General features: G+C 40.8%; 1 protein-coding gene across 2 annotated transcripts in view; it reads left to right on the forward strand.

Annotated features, from left to right (window-relative positions):
* Window positions 1-26,602, forward strand: part of Ush2a (usherin) — a 668,288-nt gene that overhangs the window by 252,322 nt on the left and 389,364 nt on the right. For both annotated transcript variants that reach the window (XM_028760212.1, XM_028760216.1), the window contains exons 21-27: window positions 1,194-1,324; window positions 9,186-9,312; window positions 10,617-10,718; window positions 13,632-13,811; window positions 15,010-15,140; window positions 19,935-20,208; window positions 26,293-26,496. In XM_028760212.1, the coding sequence (XP_028616045.1) occupies window positions 1,194-1,324; window positions 9,186-9,312; window positions 10,617-10,718; window positions 13,632-13,811; window positions 15,010-15,140; window positions 19,935-20,208; window positions 26,293-26,496 (1,149 nt within the window). The remainder of the gene's footprint in view (window positions 1-1,193; window positions 1,325-9,185; window positions 9,313-10,616; window positions 10,719-13,631; window positions 13,812-15,009; window positions 15,141-19,934; window positions 20,209-26,292; window positions 26,497-26,602) is intronic.

Raw genomic sequence — 26,602 nt, forward strand, 5'->3', positions numbered from 1 at the left:
ATGTCAGAGGACCCTGCTCACTGTGGATGGCACCATTCCCTGGGCAGGTAGGTGATCCTTGGCTATATAAGAACGCTAATCACTAAAGAGCCTAGGGTAAGCCTGCAAGCAGTGAGATCCTTCATTATTTCTGCTCTAAGCCACTGCTCTTGCTCTAGTTCCTACCTTGACTCCCCTCAGTGATGGATTAAAACTTGTAAATTCAAACAAATGCCCACCTCTAAATCACTTTTGGCCATGGTGTTCAGTGTTGGTCATAGCAACAGAATGAAACTAACCCCACACCATGTAGATCCTTCGGTTATTAGCCCAGCCTAAAGGGAGATTTTTCAAGTGTTTATAACCCTGGTCTATTGTGTATTACTGCTCAAATCAGAATTCATTCATTATTTATTATTGTGTTTTAGTTTCTGTTCGATTTTCAGGTATGCTGTTGATCTCTTTATTCTTCCTCTGCTAATTTTATATTTTTAATGGGATGTACCGGAGCCGACTGTGACAGTTAGATGTCACCGCTAGTTCCAACACCTTAAGTGAAACACCCTCTGCACAGGAAGGTCTCCACATGTGTGCTGTGTAGGTGGCCTCCTAAGACTGGAGCTGGGTCCTAGCAGTGCATGTGACAGGAATATTGCATATCAGCTTCTGAGAAAAGAGAACTGTCTGGTGGGCGTGTGGTCTGGAGAGTCTGAAGGCCCTCACCATTAGCTAACGCAGTCACTTAGCTCCCACAGGCCAGTCCATCCGTAGCCTTTTGTGTTGACATCTATTGTTAAATCTATTCTTCCATTCTCATAGCATTTAAATAATGTCCTTTGGATTTCTTTCATTTATGTCAATAACTCATAATTTTAGGACCCTCTGGTAATATTTTCAAACTGGTACAATTAGGTGTTCAGTTTGGGGGTTGACAGAGTGACTTTTCAGGTGGACAATTTTCGGACACATTTAAACTTCATTTTATATTGATTAACAGGATTAAACATAACAGGTAACATAACTTCCAAGTTCTACTTAGCCTTTAACGGGGATATATTTAAACCCATTGACTAGGGCCATCCCAACACATTGCTGTATGTAATTTCCTGACTGTATTCACTACATCATAAATAATAATGAAAGTAAATGTACATTTATTGGAAAGAGTCAACAAAATGACAGCCCTGACTAAATGGTGACATTTGCATCTCCAGGCATCAAGGCCAGTTTCCGGACAAGGGTGCCTGAAGGGCTGATCCTCCTGGCACTGTCCCCTCACAACCAGGAAGAGTATTTCGCCCTTCAGTTGAAGAATGGCCGTCCCTACTTTCTTTACAATCCCCAGGTAAATGACTAGCCATGATTGTTGGCATTGTTGAGAATGTCAGGTGATTGCCAGGTACTAAGGTAAGCACACAAATGCTCATAGAAAATCCTCATCTGAGACTCCCAGAGTTTCCAGAAGGCATTCTACAGCAGAGTATCTCAACTTTCTTCATGCTGTGACCCTTTACTGCAGCTCTTGATGCTGTGGTGACCCCGACCATAAAATTATTTCGTTGCTGCTTCCCAATTGTAATTTTGCCACTGTTATGAATCAGAATGTAACTATCTGATATGTGACCTCAAGTGGTCACAACCCACAGGTTGGGCACCGCAGAGCTGCATCCTCCCAATGAGGAAAATGAAAATTGCAAAAAGGGAAATGGCTGCCCGCAGTCCACACAGCAGAGCTATCTCCCAACCGCGTCTATTCTAGGAAGCTATGTGCTTAAATTAGTATGCTACGTTATGATGGCTCCAAATGTATAAATGCAGTGGTGTGTGCCTGGGATCCTGTCCTTCAAGAGGCTGAGGGTCAAGAAATAGTGTGAGTGGGAAGCCAGCCTTGGTGTGTAGTGAATTCCAAGCCAGCCTGGGCTACAGAGTGAGACCTTGACACACACAAAAAAATAAATCAACAAATTATTTAAAATAAATCTGAACGGATTTTCTTTTTCTTTGGAGAATAAATGATGACTTTGTTTTCTCTCAGGCCTGTGTTCTTCCCTTTCTTCCACCCTTCACTATTTGACTTAAGTAGTTAACTACTTAACTAGCAAGTATGTAAGTGGTATTTTAAGTACTGTTTAACTTCATGTTTCAGATGTGGACAGTTTTAAGGTTGAGTACGGCCATAGCCCTGGGAAACCATGTAGAAAGTATGTAATGAAATGATTAAGTTAAAATATTCTGTGAATATTTAGAAAGAGCTGTTTGCGATCACATGAGCATAAAATAGAAGCTTTGGTCAGAGTGGTTAGTCTCCTCAGGAAGTTCTAGTGGCCATTAGACGTTAGGCAGCCTCTCTAGCCTAGGAGTGACTTAGCGAGGAAGAAGACTATTTGCTCTCCATTCACTTACATCTTCCCTCTAAAACCTGTGACTGGAGTCATCAACAATACTTCTAAATATTTTATTTGATATTATCAAAACCAGTGAGGCTTCACCACACTGTGCCCAAGGTATACTTAGGATCCTGGACTAAGAGCTGTGGGGAAAGACCTCAGAATCTTGCAACCTGGAAACCTGGTGACGGGAGTGGCGAGGAGAACGGAAGCATGAGCACTCAATGAACTTCCATGGAGAACTGGAGCTCAGACACCCTATGACTTTTCAGGAAGAACCAGGGCGTAGACACCGCATGACCTTGTGGGAAGAACCCAGGCTTGGACACCCAGTGACCAAGGTGAGGGTTAGCCTGCACCTTTTGGATCAAGTATGTCTGAGGATCATGCCAAACTCAACATGCAGGTGGGACTTCCCGGCTTAGTGAAGCTGAGAACAGAAGATATGCCAGTAAAGGTTGCTTCACGCTGTCTTCCAAGTGGCCTGATCGGCCTTGAGCTTGGAAATGAGATGACCTTTGTGACGAGGAGCACTGGATGCCCCACCTCTGCTAAAACTGCAGCTTCTTACTGGATGCCGATAGAGACTAAGCAGACGAATAGCATCACCAGCGACCCCAAAGCTAGAGAGACAGAAGCTGCAGCTGCCGGGGAGGCAGGGCAGATGGTTGCTGTAGACAGAAATCAGTACACTAAAGTTGGTTCAATTACAGAGCTGAAAACATGTTTTTCCCCCCTTCGAACACTTTAAGGAGATTAATTAGAGAAGAGATATTTTTGAAGCTTACATTGGTAAAACATAAAGTTGGAGAAAGTTCCAGAACAAGAAGAAAAGGAATAAGATAAAAGTAATATAACATTTAAAATGTCTGTGTTGATAAAGAGCCTTTTATAAATTTATTTAAAAGACTCGAGCAGATACTAGTCAGGATTCAGCAGGTGATGCCTATGCCAGGCACACATTTTCTCTACCCAGAGTTCTGCATGTCTGAACCCTCTCACGAATATATCGATGAGGTAAGCGCCCTTACAGCCCATTTCCCAGGTGAGCACTCTGAGCCACAAGTGTACTTTCCCCAATGTCGCTTACTTACTAAGTGGCAGATTTTAAAACCATGTAGCCTAGGTCTAAAGCCAGAGAGACACTCCTGTAACTTGGGGTGAGACTGAGGCAGGAGAACTGCTGAGAGTTCAAAATCAGCAAAGGTTTTATGAGACTCTGACTCTCAAAAGAAAAGATGACATAAGCATCAATCTGTCTCCAGGATGGTTTAACATTCCTCCAGTGCTTCTTTTCATCAGCAAACAAGGATGCTTCTGAATATGCGGAAACTTAGGACAAATGATGGCCTCGTTACTGTATGGAAGAAGACTGTCAGTAAAGCATATGAACTGAAGGTGAGAAGCATCTGAAATACCCCAAAGAGAAGCCAGGATAAATAATAAACCTCACCACAATATCTTAACCCCACGTGGTCAGTAAGGGCTTAAGCAGGGATGGCTTTTACAGGCAGAGGCCATCTTGGATGTGGAAGAGCATTAAAGCAGGGAGGAAATAAAGCCCATAGCGAAACAAAAAGAAAAAAAAATCAGCAAATAAACTTAGCTGCTGGGGACTAGAAGACTGAATAGTAAGATTTTTAATGTCCCTGCTTAGCATAGGAGGTGGTTGGGAACTCCATCATCCTGATGCCAATTTTTCATAAGATTAAAAAATGATCATTAATTAAAAGTTTTCAGAAAATACACAGATTAAAAATGCCTGATGAAGAAACCAAACACTAAATTGTAAAAATCCACAGAAATCAGAGGAAAGCAGTTAAAAATGAGTAGCAGAAGCAGGAAGAAGAATCCAGCAGGGAGTGGAAGCCTGCTCTGACTCGCACTTTCTTGTCTGGGGTTATCCGAGAAGCCAGATAGAACAAAGCTTGGCCACTTCAACACTTACCCCAGAGGGCAGAGAGGCTCTCTTTAGGGATAGCAGTTCATCCTCAAAGCCACCACTTCAGTCAAATGCTATTGTCATCCTAAGTTAAACCAACTGTTTTAGAACACTGGACAGAAGCAGTGTTGACTGCAGTTTTGTTTGTTTTCCTGTACAACTTGGTTAAGAATGTACAGGGCAGAGGATAGTTCAGTGAGTTAAAGAACTTGCTGTGCAAAATCAGGGCCTGAGCTTGGATCCCCAGTGTACACATAAAAAGCTAGTGTGATGGGAGCCATTGGGGAAGCAGGTGGCTCCGAGAAGTGCACTGGCCAGCCAGCCTAGCAAAATCTCTTCACTCCAGCTTCAGTGAGAGACCCTGTCTCAAAACAGAAGATGGGGGGGGGTAATTGAGGAGGAAGATACTGTACTTTGACCTATGGTGTCCACACATGCACCTGCACACACATGTGTGTACACTCACACAAGCACATGTATGCACACACACATACTTACAGAAGCATATGCACATACACACACAATTTAGAAAAAAAGAGAACTTGAATCAGACTCTGGGATTAGGCTCTGTGACACACACATGAAGAAGTGACAACTCACAGTCTCAGGAACTACAAACAGTCTTCTCAGACTAAGAGCTTTATAGTAAATGCATGCACAGACACACCTACATCATAAAACATCTGAGACAAAGAATTTGGAGAATGAAAACTGTATGACTCCAGATCTGAATGTTAACACCCCATCTCTTAAGATGTGAGTCCTGTTCTCTTTCAAAACTCTGGAGTCCTTGAAGACTGCAGGGGATGAAGGGACCAAACAATGCCACCCCTCACTCAGCCACATGACTGTTAGGATCCTGACAGTGCTACCAGGAAGCTCTCTGAAATCCCATAAGATAGACTGGTTCAAGTCATTGTGGCAGAGAACACTTCTCATACCTTCTGCTGTCTTGACCTTCTCTTATCCCAGCTGTCCCTGCTAGTACCTTCCCAGCCCTTCCACCCCTGCCCAATACAGCTTCATCCTAAAGTGTCTACTGAGTTGGAAGACACTGGTCAAATAAGAAAACCATGCTAGTAAAAGTAGGATGCCGGGTGGAGAAAGGAGGGCTCAGCAATCCTGCGTAAGCACATTTCTGTCTAGAATAATAACCGGTCCACACAAGGCAAAAGCTGTCTGTTTTCAGCACACTGACAATTCACTTACTTTTGAAAAGGTAAGGAATTGGTTGAGCGGGCTTGCCTCGGGTGTATTTGAGAGGATATAATCAGATATATTATACTAAATGCTCCAGGGCCAGGAGGCAATCCATGAAGACAGTGAGCAGCAGCCACCAGGGGCTGTACCCTCACCCACCTCTAAGGAATTCAGAGCTAATGCAGGTTAACTGGACATGTCTTGCCAACTGCATAATGAAGACCATGCTTATTTTTAGACAAGTATTGAAACTGCCAAATAGAGAAAAACCTGAGCAGTCTCCACTTGTTTGTTCTTACTTTGGGATAAGAAACTGAAGATAGATTTCGTATGTGAAGTGAGAGATAACTCACATTTAAAGAAGTACATGCATTTGTTTTATGCACCTGATATTGACATTATAATTTAAGTACCTTAAGCATCACCTTAAGTCATTATTTTCCTTTTCTCTGTAAATTAAGACAAGGTTGCCCAGTGAACTCTGTATTGTTCCCACCACAATGGTAATTATATGCTTAATGTGTTGTTCTTATCCCCAGCCCAATCCTTAGAAAATGTAGATGCAGGTGAAACCCCTCTGACAGGTTATCTGCTTAAATGTTAGATCACTGTGACTAAAACTGTACCATAGTTAAATCAGATCATCCGTTTTCTGAGATGAAATTTCTGACTTTTGATGATCCTGCGGTGACATGTTAGTACTTAGTGATTTTACTTTGTTAACTAAATGTGTTAACTTGTCCCATAATAGGCTTTGATGGCGACTTTTAACTGATTCTTCCTGAATCCATTCACAGAAAGTTAATTTTGAGTTTGGAAAAGGACATTTTCCAGGAATTTTAAGGTCACTGACTACAACATGACTTCAAAAATAACTTCATATTCTCTCAAATGTTTCAAGTTTTAAAATGTTTTAATAACCCCGAAAGCTGAATTGCTTGAATAGCTGTAAATCCTCCCCAGAGGGAAGCCATCCATCTAAAACTCACCCGGCTTCCCTTCTGTGTATCCAGAATGTCCCATTGAGTAAATATGTAGGGAGAAGAAAAGAGATTCTTAGCGAGAGTTAAAACTGGAAATGTGTATCTCAGGAACTGAGTGCTGGGAATAATTGTTAAGAGATAAAAGCGAGGGATGGGAGAGAGGATTCACCAGTTAAGAACACACGCTGGCTTTCAGAGGACCCAAGTTCTGTCACCAGCACCAGCATCTGGTAACTCATGATCACCTGTAAACTCCAGTTCCAAAGAGAGACATGGCCTCTGCAGACAGCTTTGATCACACACACACATGCACACGCACACGCACACTTTAAATAATAAAAATAAAGCTTAAAAAGAGACCAAAATGAGAAATGAATTGCAACCTTAATTTCTAGAGTTTCACTGAGTCTCCAAAAATTACAGTGTTCCAGTCCTTTGTCTATCTCAAAGCAGAGACTTTTGATGAGGTGATATTTCACTGCCCAACTTTAACCTAATTTGTTCCTTAGGCATTCTGCACTCAGTGGCGTTCACAGGAAATACACAGAACATTATATCTTCACAGACAAGGAACCCTTGAAAATGAAACTTTAAAAATGACTCTGACCAGACTGTAATTGCTATGCCCGACGTTTTCCATGTGCAACACCAGATCCAACTGTAGAATTATTATTATGGCGATATTGGCATCCTCATGAATGAAAGCTATGCAAAGTTCCTCTAAGACTTGAAGCAAGTTTGACACTTTCTGCTGCAGGATGCCTCAGTGGATCTGCAACTAATCAATATGATTTCTGATGCCGAGAACTCTCCCTTGCTTCAGATTATTGCCAAACAAAATGTGCAGAGCCTCTGCCTCAGACACCTGATCTTTAAAATGCAGAACCGTTTGTAACAATTTTAACGCTAACTAAGTACACTTTGATGAGACAGCGTTTAATAAAATGCTCATTAATTTCATCATTAGCAAGGGTATGCTCAGAAGTAAGCCAGTTTCTTATGTCACACCCAATTAGCATCCCATGCTAGTAATCCCATTAGTATTGTTGAATTCACTAATGGAAAAACTAATGGGCATAGTACCAGGGCACATTAATTGGGCACGACACCAGTTCTGGTTTTAATTATTAAACTACGATAATGAAATGTGTGTTTGTAAAATATTAAAATGTTGAAATAGAGTTGAAGAAAATAAAAGAATAGGTAGGAAAAAACCTGAGAAAGCAAAAGAGTCTAGGATTAGAGATAACTTTGGCAATGGTCATGTGCCTGGCTGTTCAGGTTGCCTACATAAGTTGGGTTATTGCCCATGTAAGAAGGAACTGCTTGTACTGGTGGGAAACTGAAAGCTTCTTTCAGTTGGTTTTGTTGTTGTTGTTTTTGTTTTGTTTTAATATTAGTAACATGTTTCTGTATATCATGTGTGTTGCCAAGTATACTATGAAGCTTAGTAAGGGATAATTAAATGTACAGAATGGGCATAGCTTATCTTTAGGAAAATGCCTTGTCCCCGGCCATGTAAACCTATCACATGAGAGAATTACTAGCTTTTTCTCTTAGGAGAAACAATTGACTAAAATTGTTAGCATTTGATGGAACATTCTAGGTAATTTAAAATATTATTTGTATTTTATAAGTATCAGTGTTTGCCTGCATGATTCTGTATACAGTGTGTGTGCAGTAACTGAAGAGGCCGGAAGAGGGTGCAGAATCCCATAGAACTGGAGTTACAGATGGTTGCCAAGTGCTATGTGCATGCTGAAAATCAAACCCAGGTCTTCTGCAAGAGCAGCTGGTTAAGCTCTTAACCCGAACTCTTCAGTCCCGTTTCAAGATTACTTCTAAAAAATATGTGCTATTTAAACCAATCTTGCTTGTAGTATCTAAGAACTTGCAACAACTTTGCATTTGAGTTTTCCTGGGTAAATCAACCTCAAAATTAAATTTATCTTCCTTAGGTTTGGAGGGACCTGTTTTCTTAGTCATGATAGTAAATGTTGGCTGACTGGGATAGAATTTCTTACATGGACTCTTGTTTGCATATGGCTTTCCTGTGCTAGTCTGGTCTCTCTCTTCTCTGCTTCCTCACCCTTGCCTACTTTGTTAATTTTTCCTCTTGGTTTCTTCCATTCACAGTCATCATACTCAAGAACTCATTTTTCACTGTGTTTTTATGACCGTACTAGAGCTATAAATGTTAGAGATTTTAGACTACAAAGCATTGAATACCAACCTTAACTCCACACCTAAGTTCGATAAATACTCACTTTAATACGCCCATCCCCTCTTTCAGTGCACATTATAAAATTTTTCATGAAGAGCAGTGAATTTTCCTGATGCTTCTTTATCCTCGGAATAAACTTTCACAACTTTCCTCAGTTTTAAATTATTCTCTTCCTCTTTACAATTTTCCATGGACAATAAAATAATGGATATAGGTACCCAACATAGAGAGTCTAGTCTGGAACCTTCTGGTCATATTTGGTCACCATGGTTTTTAGACATACACCACAGCACAGTCATGGGTGATTAGTAGATGCCAACTTGTATGTCAAGTATCTGGGAGTGTCTGCTTTGTGTTGGGATCATAATGCTGAGATCTGAGAACTGGTTTAAAACATATATATATATATATGTGGTGTCAGTGACATCTGAAGGTGAACACTCATTCATTCATTCATTAATTCCTTTAAGGGATCACTAGTGGAGGTTACCACAACTGATGATCATAATCAAAGATACAGTGACGGACATTGGCATGAAATCATAGCGATTAGACATCAGGCTTTTGGCCAGATCACTCTTGATGGGCAGTACACAGGTAAGAGCTGTTCATGCATGTGTGTGCATGCTTGCGTGTGTGTGTTCATGTGTGTGTATGTGTGTGTGCGTGTGTGTGTGTGTGCGTGCACATCTCTGTATGTATGAATTTCACATTGATTTCTTCATTCAGTGTCACACTAGTCCCTGTGAGATCTGTCTCTTAGTTGGTCTTGGCTTTCCCACTGGTAAATTGTGGCCATCGGCTCCTTGTCCAGGTAGGACTCTAGAATTCTAGAAAAGCAAAGATGGAAATGAAGTCGCCATCAGACGTTCTGTATTTTGTGCATTCTTCACACCATTCAGGGGCTCTTGACTGCTTGATCGATGTTCCCTTTTGCCTCCAGAAGGCAAGCAAGGAAAGTGAGATCTATACACAAAGATGTAAAAAAAGCAAAGCTCAGAAATGTAACTAACTCCTCTTCAGTTTCTGCAGTGGGTAGGCAGGACTCTGCCCACATACCCGGTGTTGGCATCTGACTATAGTTTTCTTCCCAACTGGCTCTGTCTTCCATTTTCGTCCAATGATACAGGTTTTCATGGATTCAATTAGGCTATAGCTGATTTTAATGAGCTCCCACTATATTCCACTATTGTTCTAGGTGCTCAGGTAGCAAAGAGTAAACAGAGCTTCCTAGCAGCTGTGGTGTGGTAGGAGGTGGTGGCAGGAGATAATAAATAAAGGTATAAATTCATAACAAGTTATGGGAATGTAAAAGGAGGACAGGTAGTTGTTATCTGTGTTGATAAGACATTAACTCAATGGGAAACACAGCCTAATTTACCCTCTAAGGATGCTGAGGAGAATTCTAGGAACAATTTCTTATAACCACTAGCCAAGACCCTAGAGATTCGTAGCTGATTGGCATGGGGCTATTGTCATAAAAGGTCTGTACATTGGGAGGAGTGCTAAATTTGACTCAGGACATTTGGGTAAGGACTTTCTTATAACATTTGAGCATAGAAATGAGGGGACCAAGAAAGGAACCATGAGACTATGTTTGAAAGAAATGTATGTTTTGTGTCAAAACAAAACAGTGGACACCAGGTTCAGATGAAGGAAATGGTGGGCAACAGGCCCTAGGGATATCAGAACACTTTATCTTACATTTTAGGGTCTGACCAAGAGGCCAGTTCAGTAGCAAACATGGAGGATCTGCTGATGAGATTCAGGCTTACAGCAGCTGCCTATCTGGGACCTAGTAGAAAAGGAGGTAAAGCAGATGCAGGAGATCTGGGTCTATGATGAGTTTCACTCTGAAGAAACCCCCAAGGAAGCTGTAATTCTCATCTCCTTTCCCACAGGCTCCTCGACTTCTCTGAATGGAAGCTCCATGACAGGAGGCTACACAGGACTGTTTGTGGGTGGGCTGCCACAAGGTCATGCCATCCTTCAGAAAAGGCTTGGTGAGTTTCACAGGAAGTGGAAATATACATCATCCTAGTGTTGCTTCTGTTGCTGTGAAAATGCCCCAGCAGCACAACTGTAAAAAGAAAGGGTGTGTTTAGCTTGTAGTTCTATGTTATAGTCCATCACTACAGGGAAGCCAGGCAGTAACTTAAAGTAGTTGGTGATATCCACAGTCAAGAGCAGAGAGACAATGAGTCCATGCCTGCTTACCTTACCATTCAGCTTACCTTCTCCATAGCCAAGAACTCAAATCCAGGGAATGGTGCTGCCCACAGTGGGTTATGTCTTCCCACATCAAGTATCAGTGACTTAAACAAGGGTGTCCCTCTACATATGTTCCCCAAGGACAGTCAGCTCTAGATATTCACTTATTAAGACTCTAATCAGGTGATTATAGATTGTATCAAGTTTCAACTAATACCAACTAGCATAATGTTGTACTCAGCACTTTAAATACAATCTATTTACAGTACTTAAAAGTATGAAGTGGTATTAGTGTGTGTGTGTGTGTGTGTGCATGTGTGTGTGTGTGTGTGTGTGTGTGTGTGTGTGTGTGTGTGTTAATTTTTAGCCCTCTTCTTTCTCAGAGCAACTTCAATAATTTTACTTATCTAGTCAATGTCAAGTTCTTGCAATTCAAAAGTATTATTGAGCTTTTGCCAAAATGACTTATATTAATTGAGATTGATTCAATTTTAGAATGTGTGTAGAGATTTTTTTAAGACTTTAATTCAATGGAAATAACACAGGAATGGTAAACTTGACTCCCAGAAGTCTAAGGAACATTCTAAGTGTATTGTACGATAGTCACAAAAGAGATTACAGATGGATGATCCTGTCTCAATTCCCCAAATTCTATAATTAAGATATTGGGGCTGGAGAGATGGCTCAGTAGATAAGAGTATTGTTTGTTCTTTCAGAGGGCCTAGATTCTATTCTCAGCACAGTGGCTCATAATCTGGCATCCTCTTCTAGCATCTGCAGGCACCGTGACCACTTGATGTGCAAATATAAGATTCAGAAAAAGATATAGAGCTAGATATAGAGATAGATAGATAGATAGATAGATAGATAGATGACAGATAGAAGATAGAAGATAGATAGATAGATAGATAGATAGATAGATAGATAGATAGATAGATGATAGATAGATGTCAAATAGATAGATAGATGGTAGATAGATAGATAGATGATAGAAAATGATAGATAGATAGATAGATGATAGATAGATAGATAGATAGATAGATAGATAGAACACTAGTACACATAAAATGAATGGAAAGTAAGTTTTAATGATATCAATAAAATAGATCCTATCTTAATTAAAGTTTTTTGCTGTAATAAAATACAATGACCAGACCAACTTGGGAAGGAAGGGGTTTATTTCAGCATACAATTGAAGACTGTCATACAGAAAAGTCAGGGCTGGAACTCAGGGTAAGAAATAAAGCAGAAGCCGTGGTGAAACATTGCTTGCCTATTTGTTCTTCACAGCTTGCTCAATTGGCTTTATTTACATTCCAGGACAATCTGTCCAGGGATGACACTACCCTAAATGGACTAGACATGACCACATCAACCATTAGTCAAGAGAATACCACACAGGCTTGCCTATGGGCCAACCTTATGAAGGCACTTTCTGAGTTGAGATTTCCTCTGTTCAGATGACACCTGTGTCAAGTTACACTCACACATACACACACATTCACACAGTCACACACGTAGAACATATACACATACACTCCTTACTTTCATCATACAAAACCAAAAACATACTCCAAAATGAAACTTGAAACTAACAGAAGTTACCACCAGAGATGTAAGGGGGCTGGCAAGATGGCTCAGTACATAAAGACTTTTATTGTCTAGCTGGGCAAGCTGAGTTCAAACCCTGGGATACACATGATGAAAAGGAGAGAGCTAATCCTGGCAAACTGTCTTCTCATCTCCACATGTTCACCACAGCATGCATGTGCTTACACAGAAACACACACACACAAATAAATACAATAAAAATTTACATGATCCTGACAACAATTACCTGCAAATGTTTACTAATGACATTAGGGTTTTTCCATATCTTACTAAGGCTCATGGGGCACCACAAGGGTTCCTCTCAAATGGCTTCCATGTAGCATTCCAGATGTCATGGAAAGGCTGGAACCCTGGGATAAGTGGTTATCTGTGTGTGGGGGTGTGTGTTCATATGTGCATTTGGGTGGGAGGTATTCATTGTTCATGTGTGTGGGTGCTTATGTATCTGTGAATATGTGCATGTGTCCATGGATGTCAGAGGTCTACATCTGATGTCTTCAATGACTTTCTGTCCTTTATTTGTGAGATAGAATCTCTCATAAAGACTGAAGTTCTTGGCTTTGTCTATGATGACTGTCCAGTGAGCTTCAGGGACCTTCCTATGTCTCCCCCTTATCCCTGAGCATTGGGGTTGTCAACACAGTGATGAGAAGAAGAGATTCTGGGCCTTTTAAGTGGATGCTGGGGATCCAAACCAGGTCCCCAGGTTCTTGTCAGCACGTCATCAACTGAACCCTCTCCCAGCCTAAACTTCACTTTTGAAAGTGCTTAGCACTTATTTTGGAAGCTTATGAAAATAATTTCTGTGTTAATCCAAAAGGCAGTATTCTTGCTAACAGAAAAATATCAAATTTTGTTATTTATTTTTTCAGAAATCTGTTTCTGCAGATTCATTGTGAATGAACCAAAGCCAAACATAAAATTGCAACCATTCACTGTAGCTACTGGGGTTGCATGATTTGTGATTTTCAGCAACTTGGGGTACTAATGCTTATAGGTGTCTTCTGTTTGAATGTCAAGTAAAATGGATTGCTGATCAATAAAGTCTACACCATTGAATGATGTGTGTTTCCTGATGCCTTTCACTTTTGCAGAGATAATGCAAAGAGGCTTTGTGGGCTGCCTCAAAGATGTATCCATCACAAAGAGTTACAGCCCCTCTGGGATGTGGCTACCTTTGGATTGGCAGAGCTCTGAAGAGCAGGTCAATGTATATCACAGCTGGGAGGGGTGCCCCACCAACCTAGAAGAAGGAGTTCAGTTCCTGGGAGCAGGTAAGGTGTGGCTGGTGACCTGGCTTGTGTTAATCTGTCTTTCTGCACAATCACAAAATACCCAGGAAATTTGACTTAAGAAGATGAAAGGTTAACTTCAGCTCTCAGTTTTCCAGATTTCAGTGGCTTCTGATATGTCACTGAGAGGAACACATCCTGGTGGGAACATGTGACCTTGTGAAACCACTTCTCACAAGTGAGAAGAAGAGAGGTCATACTCTGCTTCTCATGTCTCCTCATTGGTCCTCAAGGTCTCCCATTGGATCCTACTTTTGAACCGTTTGAGGACATCCAAAGGCCACAAGATAGTAGTGCATAAATGCTCTCTTCACGGTCTCATCTGACCACCTCCACCCAGTTTACTTTAATGAGTTTATGTTGCAGAACAGTGTACATTGAACCCTACATTATTTTCAAAGTATGGACACAAAATTTAACTGTTAAAATTCAGGGTACATACTTACAAGTGACATCTCTGATGGGCCCCAGAGTTCTTGGTTTGTAAGTGTCATTGTTCCAATCAGATAACAGATGTCAGCATGCAGGTTACTGTGAAAAAAGGGCTCAAGGGAATTTTTATTGCTAAAATGACCCAACATTTCTATTCCCCTAAATAGATAGTTGAAGGCTGCCTGTCTTCAAAGCTGAGCAGGGAGTTAAGCAGGCCTCTGAGGGACCACTGGTGAATGGGGCCATCCCTGCCACCACTGCAGAGGCTGAAGAAAACTGTGAGGTAGTATCTTCCTTCCCACTAGTCTTTGGGTATGCCCCAACCCCCACTGTATGGCCCCGGAAAGGAACAATGTGGCTTATCAGGTTTAGACTTTTCCTTATTAAACATCCAAGTCAGCCTTCTGTCTCCAAGTTGATTGGTTATAAAGTGGCTTAAACTGTTTGGAGTAACAAAACTGTAATGATATAGTTTATTTTTCCATTAAAGGTGGCATTCTGGGCTTGTCTTAGCTTCCATGAGGGGATAAGCACCATGCAAGTGTGTGCATGCATGTATTTGTGTGTGTGTGTATGTGTGTTTCCTCTTGATTTTCACCTTGTACCACCATAGATAGGAGGAAGGATGTCATAGACCGATCTGTCTTTTGTGGGATTTTTAAACAGAAGTCATACCTATCTCAGATGCTCGCCACACTTGTATACTGCCTGCCGTATACTGATGTGTACACACACTCTTGTCTTAAAGGATTCCTGGAGCTTCGCTCAGATACGTTTCACTCTGCGAAGGACTTTGAGATCTCCCTGAAGTTTCAAACAGAACAACAAAATGGATTGCTTCTTTTCGTTCATAATACAGAGGGGCCAGATTTTCTTGCTGTAAGTTAATAAATTTAATTAAGCTTATATTAAAATATCAGGCCCAACTTTGAAAGAGATAAATTGTGTGTTACTTCTAAGAACAATGGTTTTTTTCCTAAGCTTACTTTTATTTTCATACTTTTTCCTCAAGTAGTCTTTCTTTTTACAGGCTTGTGAAATGACTTACAGAGTTAAGATAATTCTTTCAACTGACAATTAGTACTATAAATGTTGTAAATTGAACAGAACAGAGCAGATGTTAAAAATTAAGGGAATCCAATTTAGTTTCTTGGTACATGAAAAAATACCTCTTCATTATCTTTTGATATAGTTTCAAAATGTACTTTATATATTTCACTCAGTGTCACATAAAACATGATACAATGAATGCTAATGAGAAAAGCATTCTGTCTGAGGACTCAATTATCATCCTTTTGTGTCTTTGTTTCCCCAACTCTAACCAGAAACAGCATGTAATCATAATTTTATATCTCTCATTGATATGGATTTTACAGTTTGAATGATGAACATCTATGAATGGGTTTTACAGATTTTGAGATTCATGAAAATGTACATTTAGGAATTTCTATTTATTCACAATATTCTAGGTTATTCACATCTTCCATTGAGGCATTCCATTTTCAGGGCTGTATAATATGCCTCTCACCAACATTACACTGTTTATTTCCATGTTTTTGCTATGGTGAATAAGATTAGTACGAGCAGTTTGTAAACTTCTCTAAGTGTGGTTAGAAAGTATGACTTTTTTTTTATTTACTGTTAATGATTTCATCAAATGCGATTGTCAAAATTGAGTGTAGCACAGGAGAGATGGCATAGCGGTTGTAATACTTAGGTTTATATCTGCCTCTTCCAGCAACATCTTTCTTGGTGTTTGCTTCCTGTTTTCAGCTCAGTCTCCTCTATGGCATGAACCCTGCCTGACACTGCAGCCTCTTTCCCTGATGTTTGTGTGGTGATAGTGGCTAACCCTCTCCCATTGGTCGTGGTGAAAGCATGACAAATGTCTGTATACATTGTGTGCCACTCTGACCAAATACCTGACAGAATTAAAAGGAATAGGTTTATTTTGGCTCACTCCATAGCCCTTGCCATTTTTGAGAACATCGAGATGGCAGAATCACATGCTAGAAGCTTCTATTCCATGAAGAACAAGGGATGGGGAGGGGTTGGGGAAATGTCAGGGACAAGACAGTGACACAGGTACCCTTCAGAAACATACTCCCAGTGAGCCACATTCTCCAACCAGTCTGCATGCCCCACCACCACCATCTCAAAATAATCTATTCTGATTCTTTCAAATTGATTTTTATTTATGTGTATGAGTCTGTGCACCACATGTGTGCAGGTGACCACCGAGACAAGAAGAGGTCAACAAATTCCCAGGAACTAGAGTAACTGATGGTTGTGTGCCATCATGTGGGTGCTGAGAATCAACCTCAGGCCTTCTGCAAGAGCAGCAGGTATCATCTCTGAACAATCTCTCTGGCACCTCTCTTCAATCTTAATCCAGTGGGTTAAACCCTGAAAGATGTCTGAACACAGTCAGGGGTGTCTGCTGATCTCCTAGGTGACCTAATATAATTAAATTGACAGTCATAATCATATAGCCTTGATTTTTCACACACTCTTCTGTACAGTCTGCTGGATGATCTCCCATAGATATATGCTTGATTTTAAATGAAGGAGCTTATTAAGTACACCACAAGTAAGAGTAAAAGAATGCATAGCAAGTAGCAGAAAGACAGACAGACAGATATCACAACCCATCAAATCATGTTCTCAAAACCCATTACGTCCATCAGCTAGAGTTTCAGTGAGGCCTGCACAGAGCAGGTTGTCTGTCCCCTGGGGAATGATGTCCAAATGAAAGGAAAAACAACAGTAGATATGTGAACTCATCTGTTTCTCAAGTCAGTGCTGAAGACAGCCAGGAGAAACCAAGTAGGGAAACTGAGGCAGTGGACTGAAGATCCCAACTAAACCTTCTCTGCATGGATGAGCTCCCTATACTCAACTTCGGGCTCTGCTTTCCCACTGCAGGCATTTTTCTATTATGAGATAAGCAATGCCAACCTCTCCTGGGAGTAGTTAACCTTCTGCTGTTCTGAAAGACACTGTTTCACTCCTGGCCTACTTTGCTCTTTTTTTTTCTTTTCCTTGTCACACAGTGGGGCAGGGTACCCTGTCCTCAGAGAAGGGGACACTGATAACACTTTGAGACAGACACGTTTAAATCAGAAGTGGGGTGGGATAGCCCTGCTTCCCAAGCCAGCATCTCAGCATAGTCAAGCAGCACTTGATACTGAGCACCATGGGTGCCTTGCAGGCTCCCAGCACAGTAGGTCCTGGCCACCATCCTCCCATGAGCTACTTTATGAAAACTTTTTAGAGACTTCCTGATTATCACTATTATCGTGCTGATTGTAATACATTTACAAGATGTATCATTAATCAAGCATCTGTTATCCCGGTTTCAGATGGATGCTTCCTGTGACCAGGAAAATGAACTTATGATATAAAATACGAGTCAATACAAAATTGTTTTTGGTGTCAGACAAGAGGTGAATTTTTTCATCTCACCCCAAGTTATCTATAATCTACCACTGCATATTGAGCAAGGCTCTATCTCACAGTCTGACACTCCAGTCCCTCCTGTGTCTTACCTAATTTGTTACCTTTCTTTAAACCCAATGTCCTCTGACTGCACAGGTCTTCCATCCTGCTAGAAGGACCATCCATGCATCTTACATTACCCTAAATCTTATGTGGTTTGTGTGCATGTGTGTGCATAAGTGGGGAGATGGGCTTAGATTTTTCAAAACACACTTTAATTAGGGCTCTTAAATGCTTCAACCTCCCTTCTACCAGAGGTAGCGGAAAAGAAAGGTTGATAGGAAAAGAGTGTTGTGGACCTGTCTAGAAGTAAGAAGTTTGAGGCAATTTCAGTCTTGATTGTCAGGATATCAGCAGTCCGTTGTAAAACATCAAACAGGAACCAGTAGGGGCCACAAGAATCTCGATTCAGAAGAAACCACAAGACTCTCCAAATTGGCATGAGTCCAAAGAAGCAGCAAAGAAGCAGCCAGAATACCTTGAGAAATTCTCTGGCACATTTCTCTCTATGAAGTCACAGCAAGCAAAGTTCAGTGAAGACTTGCAAGGTGTTGCAAGATGAACCAGTGCAAGAGCATCATCAATCACTGACTGTGGTGTTATATTTGTATCCCTCTCAAGTGTCCGTTCCAGCAAAACAACACATGCCCTTTCACAAGACAGCTTCTAGAAAAGCACCGAGTATCTTATCCAGCAGAACGTCCTCTCATCATACAGCTTCCAGAAAAACATCACATGGCACAAACAAGTTTTCAACAAAACCAGAAATTTCCACTTCAGGAGTGTGATGCAGTCAAGTATGAATGAGTGCTTGTGGGTCTCTCTCTCTCTCTCTCTCTCTCTCTCTCTCTCTCTCTCTCTCTCTCTCTGTGTGTGTGTGTGTGTGTGTGTGTGTGTGCACATATGTGAGTGCACTTGTATAAACGTACATGAGTATGTGTGCACATGGAGTTCCAAATTTGATCTTTAACTTCTTTCTGGATATACTCTCCACTGTATTCATTGAGGCAGGGTCTCTCGATGACCCCCAGAGCTTGTTAATCCAGGCAGTTGATTCATCCAGCTTATTCCAAGAAGCCACTGTCTTTGTCTCCCCAGTGCTCTTATTACAGAATTACAGAAGGCCACATTCCACCTGGTGAGGGATTCTTAAGCTTGCTTGGCAAGTGGTTCAACCTTTGCCTCTAGAGCTTTGCCCCAGCTCCTCTAAATCTTTCTTGATTCCCAGGGAGCGAGTGGCTCGTCTTCTTATGGGGCATCTCATCACTCTCTTGGCTACAAGAGTGCTCCAAGATGCACCTTTGCTATCAGGGAGATTTTAGGGAGCTGATGATCTTGGTGCTTATTGAATGAAGGGTGATGCCTGCTTGTTGGGGATGTATCGTGAAGATATCTACATAGAAGACCTATTCTTTTCCCTACAAGGATTAATTTATTTTATTTAACATGCTATTCTCAAACTTTCAACTAGTATGCTAGCTGATTTCACACCTAAAACAAAATTTTAAAAAATGGCTGGTAAAATAATTATCATGAGAGAAAATATGAATGCTTTCCCCTTACACTGAAAATTTGGGTAAAATATGCTGACATTAGGAAATGGTGCATTAATCTAAAAGAATACACACAGAGGCAATTATGGGAGAGACTCAGAATAAAACTGAAACACATCGAATCAAAATATATCTTACAAATTTGAAATTGAGTTCACTAACCATTTAAAACAAGCTTCATCAAGCCTGACATTTCATTTTCTTATTGTCCTGTCAAATTTTCTCCCAAATTAAATTGATACATGCAGGCATATTTTCTCATTTCTGAGAACTCAAAAAACGGAGTCATAGTTCATAGTGTTCTGTTCTCCACTTTGCCAGTCATTTATAGTAGGATTTAATCTGTTAACTATGTTACAGAAGAAGCTGGTGTCTCCATAATATCACACTGTGTAGAATAATCATTACTGGGTTGGAATTTGTTTGACTGAATACAGCATTCTTCATGGCGATTGTAAGCTTGCAGTGTATTTCATTACCCATTACTTCAGCTCTGCTTAGGATAAGAGACAGCTTATTGTGTCTTGCTTTCCTTCAGGAAACTGACCTTCTGTTCTTGTTGAAGCTGCTGCCCTGTAGCTTCTTGACGTGCCTCTTTGCTTGTTTTGAATATGAAATACAGATGGAGCTGAAGAGTGGCCTGCTGAGCTTCAGGTTAAATTCCAGCCTTATCTTGACACAAGTGGATCTCAGCCTGGGACTGGCCTATTGTGATAGAAAGTGGAACACAATCCGTATCAAAAAGGAAGGCTCTACGGTGTCAGTTGGTGTGAATGAACTTACAAAGAACACCTCACAGGCTGGAGGCCAGCCTCTGCTGGTGAATTCACCTGTCTATCTGGGCGGGATCCCACAGGAGTTGCAGGACTCCTACGCACATTTGACTCTGGAGCAAGGTAAGTTCCCTTCAGATGCACACACCATTGGACATCGCTGTTCCACCAGGCTTTGGTTGTGCTCTTTCCAATATGGCAGTAGACTTACACTAAAACAATCCCCACTAATGTGCCTTCCCTTTTCTTATAGACCTTTAAGCTCAAAAAAAAAAAACACTCTCTGGATATTTCTCCAAACAGATTTTTAATGTATTTTTATAGGGTTTTTTGTAAGTCTTAAAATTTTGTTTCTTCATTTTTATTTTATGTTTTTGTCTTGCCTAAGCCTGTGTATGTGTAATGCAGTGCCCTCAGAGTCCAGAAGAGGGCATCAGACCCACTGGAACTGGGCTTAGAGAAGGTTAGAGACACCGTGTGACTGCTGGAAATGGAACCCAGGTCGTTTGCAAGAGCAGCCAGTACTCTTGACCTCTCAAACAGCCTTAGACAGTTCTCCATGTTGTTCCTAAGAGTGTCTGATCACACTCCTTAAATTCAGCGTACTTATTCCAATATGTCTTCAGCAAATAAAAGCGTCCCACAATAAACTAATATTATATATATTAAGTGCATAGTTTCTTTGTGGTTTGGGATTTTTAAAATATTGATCGTTACCTATATATGAAGGTAAAATATAGAAGTTTGTATAGATGTGAATGAACAACTAGGAAAACGCTGCCATTAATTTCATGCATTTCAGCTTCTGACATCAGAGTTCCTTGCCACCATAGCTCTTCAATAGAACTTTCCAGCAGAGAAAGCACATGAAGCACTGAGTTTAGTAGAATTTCAAATATATTTTTGGAAAAATTAGACAGTTTTACAAATAATCATAAGAAATGGGAAGGCAGTTAAACACCTAACCCATCCTTTAACTCATGTATGTTTGTATTTAACTAGAAAAAAAGTATTTTAAAAGGCAGTTGGTCATGTTGGCATTTGAGAGGCTAGGGCAGGAGGATGACAAGTTTGGAGGCCTCCTGGGCTATATAGTGAGACCCCCTGACTCAAAAACCAAAGGAACATGGCTAACAGCATCTGAGTGTAAGTCCCCTGAGCACTTCTCATGAGAACAAAGGAAGTTCTTCACAAGGAGCCACTGAGTGAGCCATGGCAATTCATGACCCCACCAGACAGATGAGGATAGATAAGAAAGCATCTGCAGGAGATCACATGGTTAGAACACAGATACAAGAATCCATAGTGGACAACCTGGTGCCACAGTTTGGCCTCCTTATAGTGAAATATTCTTTTGATTGGCATTTGCCATTGCCTCATCTCTGTGACTTAGGGACAACACAGAACTTTACAAAGTGTAACCAAACATGCTCTCATAAAGAGAAGGTTCTCTGTGCATTTTTAAATCTATGCACTGTGAATGGTTAAAATTTCCATGAAGCAGTCTTTGCCTATTTGGTAAGTACATAAAGATTTAAATGACTTTGGATTGAGAATATATGGGGCACTGTAAGGACACTCTGAACAGAGTAGCAGTAAGGAGTTAATGAATAACCAGGATCTGAGACAGTAATGACATTTTCAAGGCACTTAAGATGTAGCAGCTGCTAAAAATATTGCATTCCTACAAGATCGTCCCTAGATTTTCAGGCTTTCAGGTATCAGAGGGAATCTGGAAAATCTCTGTAAGTGAGAGTACTCCATCCTGTTTATGTGGGGCTGGGCAGTGTTGGATAAAACAAACTCCTTATCCAGGCTTAGACTAGAGAATCATCCCTGACCCTGTTATGAAACAGGATGCTGAACTGATGCTGAGAAAAATGTAAAGCATCGACACAGACCAAAGGGGAGCAATTTTACCTATATTAGGTGTAAGTCTGTGATACCAATGCACGTTTTATTTACACATAGACTAAGATTTGTGTGTGGGGGGAAGGTTTTATCCATGTCACTGGTTTTATTGAAGTCTTTAAGCATAATAATTCTTGAAGATAGTAAGAAATCGAAATTAGCTTTTTTCATCATTGTCGTCATCATTATCATCATCATCATCTTTCTAGGTTTACAAGAATAGGGTGAAATGCTGATAAAAATCCAGGTTTGAGATTCCCCCCATCCACCCCAAACTTTAAGATTCTGACTCAGATACTTTGAGACATGGTGATCTATTTTATCTGGATATATACTCACCTGAGGGAATATCCACCAAAGAGATGGAAAGCCTACAGGCAGGGACATGTAATCATAATGATTCATGTTTGCTTAGTATATCTCTCTCAGTACTCACAATAGTCTTTTTATTTTTTACCCTGTCCTTTCCACACATCCTAATTAGAGACTCTTTTTTCCAGACTCCATTTTGTGGTTATATTCACGCTATTTTTTTCCTCTAACCATTAATGTAATTGTTCTTCAAATCAAACGTAAAATTAATTTTCCTCTCTGTTTTGAAAGTTCTGGGCAACTTAGTTTGCTAAACTTGTAACACCTCACAGAATTGTGGAAGTTCTTCTTGGAAATAGCACAACAAACACATTCAGGCCCAAGGCACATAATACTATAATGTGTACTCTGTCTAAAACCCCTGTAAGGCAGGGAAGGGGCAAGCTAGAACCCATCCTGCCTGCCTCTCAAAGCACATAGCCCACTGCTGCCTTTCTGATCCTTCCATATAGACACTTGGGGATCTAGATACTGAGACATTTGGCGCTGGGGAAAGGAAGAAGGGTACAGGAACTTCTGTTGTTTTGTACAAAGGCAGAAAATGAAGAGTCTCCTGTCAAAAGCAATTCCTTTCCCAGCTTTTTATTATCATGTTCATCCAAGTTCTGAAGTGTCTTAGGGAGGGCTTGCTGGCATGGTGTTGAAATAATGGAGTCACCCTGTCCGAGGAGTCTGTTCCGAGTGAAGGAAACCACAGCAGGACCCTGCAGGTGAGCTCAGTGGCTTTCCTGCCAGGTTAGGGCCCCAGGAGTCTTTGTTTCAGCAGTTGTGCCTGAAAACCCACTTCTTGCCTCTCTGGACACCCTCTGTGTACAAATTTAAAGGTAGTTACCATTCCTGTGCTTTTCCTGACTTTAATCTCCACGTCATTAGATGTTTATCTTTTGAAAATTGTAGGGAAACATGACAAATACGAAACTTCTAACCAGTTTTTGTTGTGTATGTATATACATGTGCATATACATTCACATTTTGTCTTCATGTGAGTAAGTATGCCTTTGCATATGGAGACCAGAAGTCTACGTTTGTTGTTCACTGGATTCTGTCCACATATTTATGTATTTATTCATTTATTGTGAAATCAGGATTCTTCACTTATCTGAGTCTCTCTGGTTGGCTAGATTTATTAGTTAGAAAATTCTAGGGATCTGTTGTCTCCTCCTCCCAAACACTGGGATTCCAAGCACTAACAAAAATGCCCAGAACTTTTGTAAAGCCTTCTAATATAACATTCAGTCTGAATGACATTTATGTATCTATACAATTTATTTGGATCATTTTTACGCCAACCCTTGTCTTCTAGAACTTTTGGAATCCATTCTCTACATTTTAGTTTCTTGACATCTTTTTTTTTTTTTCAATAACTCACTAAGTCCATTTCATGTACCATGTACAGGGATGGGTGAAGGTCTTTACTGGAGAACACTCAACCTACCAAGCATTATACCACTAAGGGAAACTGACTTTCCACCCACTATTGGCCATCAATAGTCAATAGCTGCTCAACTAATGGTGGAGGCATGGGAGCCCCTCCTTACTCCTTGTTGGAATGTACACCAGCTTGATCTTGCTCAGGTCTTCTGCAGGCAAACAGGTCTTCTGCTAGAGCTCATGTATACACTGATCCTGTGCTGTCCAGAAGACATTGTTTTGCTACAGTCATCCCTGACCTCTGGCTCTTATAATCCTCCTACCGTCTCTTCTGTAGTGTTCCCTGAACCTTGAGTAAAGAGTATGCTATAAAGGGTGAGCCTTCATAGCCATTTTTCTCTGTACCTTGACCAGTTGTGAGTTCCTACACTAATCATTGCACAAAGAAGTTTCTCTGAGGATCTCTGAGCTACACTAACCTATGGGCACAGGGCTATACATTTAGAGGGCAGTTTGATACTAAATATTGTTTTAGCAAAATAATAGTAGTAGATTCATCCTTGGGGCCTTTAAGCTCCCCAGCCATGGGTTCTTGGTCAGACTTATGGTACTACGCATGCCTTTCCTTCTCTGAAGCTGGCCTCCAATCTAAAATATAAAGAATCCAATAAGAAATCAGTTAGAAATTCAATAATAAAAGAATTGGATCCTACCATAACATTCATGTGAATTCTGTACCCATCAGCACATCCTTCCTGTAGCTTTAGTGATGCTGTGTGTGATTTTTATCCCCTAGCAACCTGCAGATCACCTGTCAGTACCATGAGAGCTAACCAGCAGGAGGAAGCTACCTGGCCAGTGGCGTCTTGATTGCGCCATGTGCTGTGATCAAAGTCTTCAGCAATAGGTTTCCCATCAAGCTCTGGTGATTGCTCATCATTTTTATTTGGTTTCCAATAGATATCAGTTTCTCACAACTGCATAACAAGCACTTGTTTGATCTGGATCATCCCCCAGAGGCTTTGTTGCCATTTTAAGTAGACCTTTCAGTGGTACCATGTACAAACAGTGGTGTGTATTCATCCCTGCCCATCTCCAAAACCCTGTCTTGACAACCTGAAGCTCCAGAAGCATGTGGAATTCCTTAGAACAGCATAGCCACATTGTGAAAGCTGCCTGTCGTTTGTCCTCTTTTTATGGGGATAGAAAATAGGGTGCGGAGATGTGAGCTGATCCTCATACGTATCATCAGAAAATGGCTGCTATTAACAACAGAATTTCTCGGTTCTGAAATTTCCAGCAAATACATCTTATACCAAGCCTCACTGCCTCCAACTCAATTCAACCAACACCTATCATGTCTACCAAGTATTGAAGATAGGCTCGCAGTATTGATCAGTCAGGCCTGAAGGAATTGGAATAATAGCCAAAGGCATTTAAAAGGAAGTAGACTGCAGCTTAACACCATAGAAGAAATAATAAGATATCAGCTAAACACTGAAGAGAACAATTTGACCATTTTAATCTTTAAGAGCACTCACAGTGGGCCCAGACTTTTCAAACTTGACATTGTCTTGAGCAGAAAGGTGAGTGTCTTTGGAGAAATTGTGATTACAGTCCTCTTCCATCTGAATTTGGGGCCTATTTCTGGGCATCTTCTGGCCAGACTTTACAGTCATAGCCTCTGTCAACGCATGTTCAAGGAAACAGTGATTCCTTGGCTGAGCAGCTATTTGTTTATGTTTGTTCTCTAGCAAACACATTGAAATCTACAAATCCACTGGTTCACATGTACCGGCAATGGCAGCCAGTGTTTCCAGCTTGACATGTGAGATGCACATTCCGTGAAGTCTATGTGGTTAACGTTGCTGACACTGACTGAAGATCTTTGTTAATTTGAGTGTGAACCCAGTGCTCATTCAAGGTGTATATTCAAGATGACAGAGTACAGAGAAAATGGCAGAGCACAGGACTCTTGTCTTTTCCTGCTGGTTTCACTGGGACATATTCCATACCTATGAAATGATTGTTATACAGCTTATGTCTGTGTCTGGGGGCCCCATTACATGAAAAGCAATGGTTTCTTTACTGCTGTCCTACATAAACATTTCATAGCCTATCTTGTTCAAATCGTACAAATCCAGAGATGATTTTTTCAACCCTTACCACTTACTCCTGCTAATAATTATCCTACACTGACTAGGCACATGGAGACTCCTGTCTATCTTGTATGAAAGCTTAAATTTTACTTTACAGCTCAAAGAATTTAGAACATGTAGGCCTACATAAGCAAAAGAAATCCTGTTCATGTGCCAAAGTGGGATTGTAATTATCTATGCATATGCAGCTTTTCAAAATGGTATCTATAAATACATCTCTGCAACTATTTAACCAGATGAAAAGCAAGTACCATAAAGATTTCTAGAACAAGACTTTAATCATTGTCCCTAACTAAACCCTCCCACAAGAGGTAAAAAACTTCAGAGTACAAAAACAGTTGGTCATTAATGACCCAAGCCCTTTCTGTGACACGAATCCCTTTCTGTTTGCTAGGGTTCCGTGGCTGCGTGAAGGAAGTTGCATTTACACGGGGTATTGTCGTTAACTTGGCATCTGTGTCCAGCCGTGCTGTCAGAGTCAATCAGGATGGATGCCTATCAAGTGACAGTACTGTTAACTGTGGGGGAAATGACTCCATCCTGGTTTATCGGGGAAGCCAGCAGAGTGTTTACGAGAGCGGTCTCCAACCCCTTACAGGTAATGTGGTGGACTCTAAATTAAATGCTACAGGTCTGCCATCTGCTTTCTTTTCCCTTGCTGAAAGCCCACTGCAAGTCTGGAGGAAGCTGGTTTTAAACTCTCT

Source organism: Grammomys surdaster, unplaced genomic scaffold (assembly GCF_004785775.1).
Source record: "Grammomys surdaster isolate TR1022 unplaced genomic scaffold, NIH_TR_1.0 130, whole genome shotgun sequence".
NCBI classification, from domain to species: Eukaryota; Metazoa; Chordata; class Mammalia; order Rodentia; family Muridae; genus Grammomys; species Grammomys surdaster.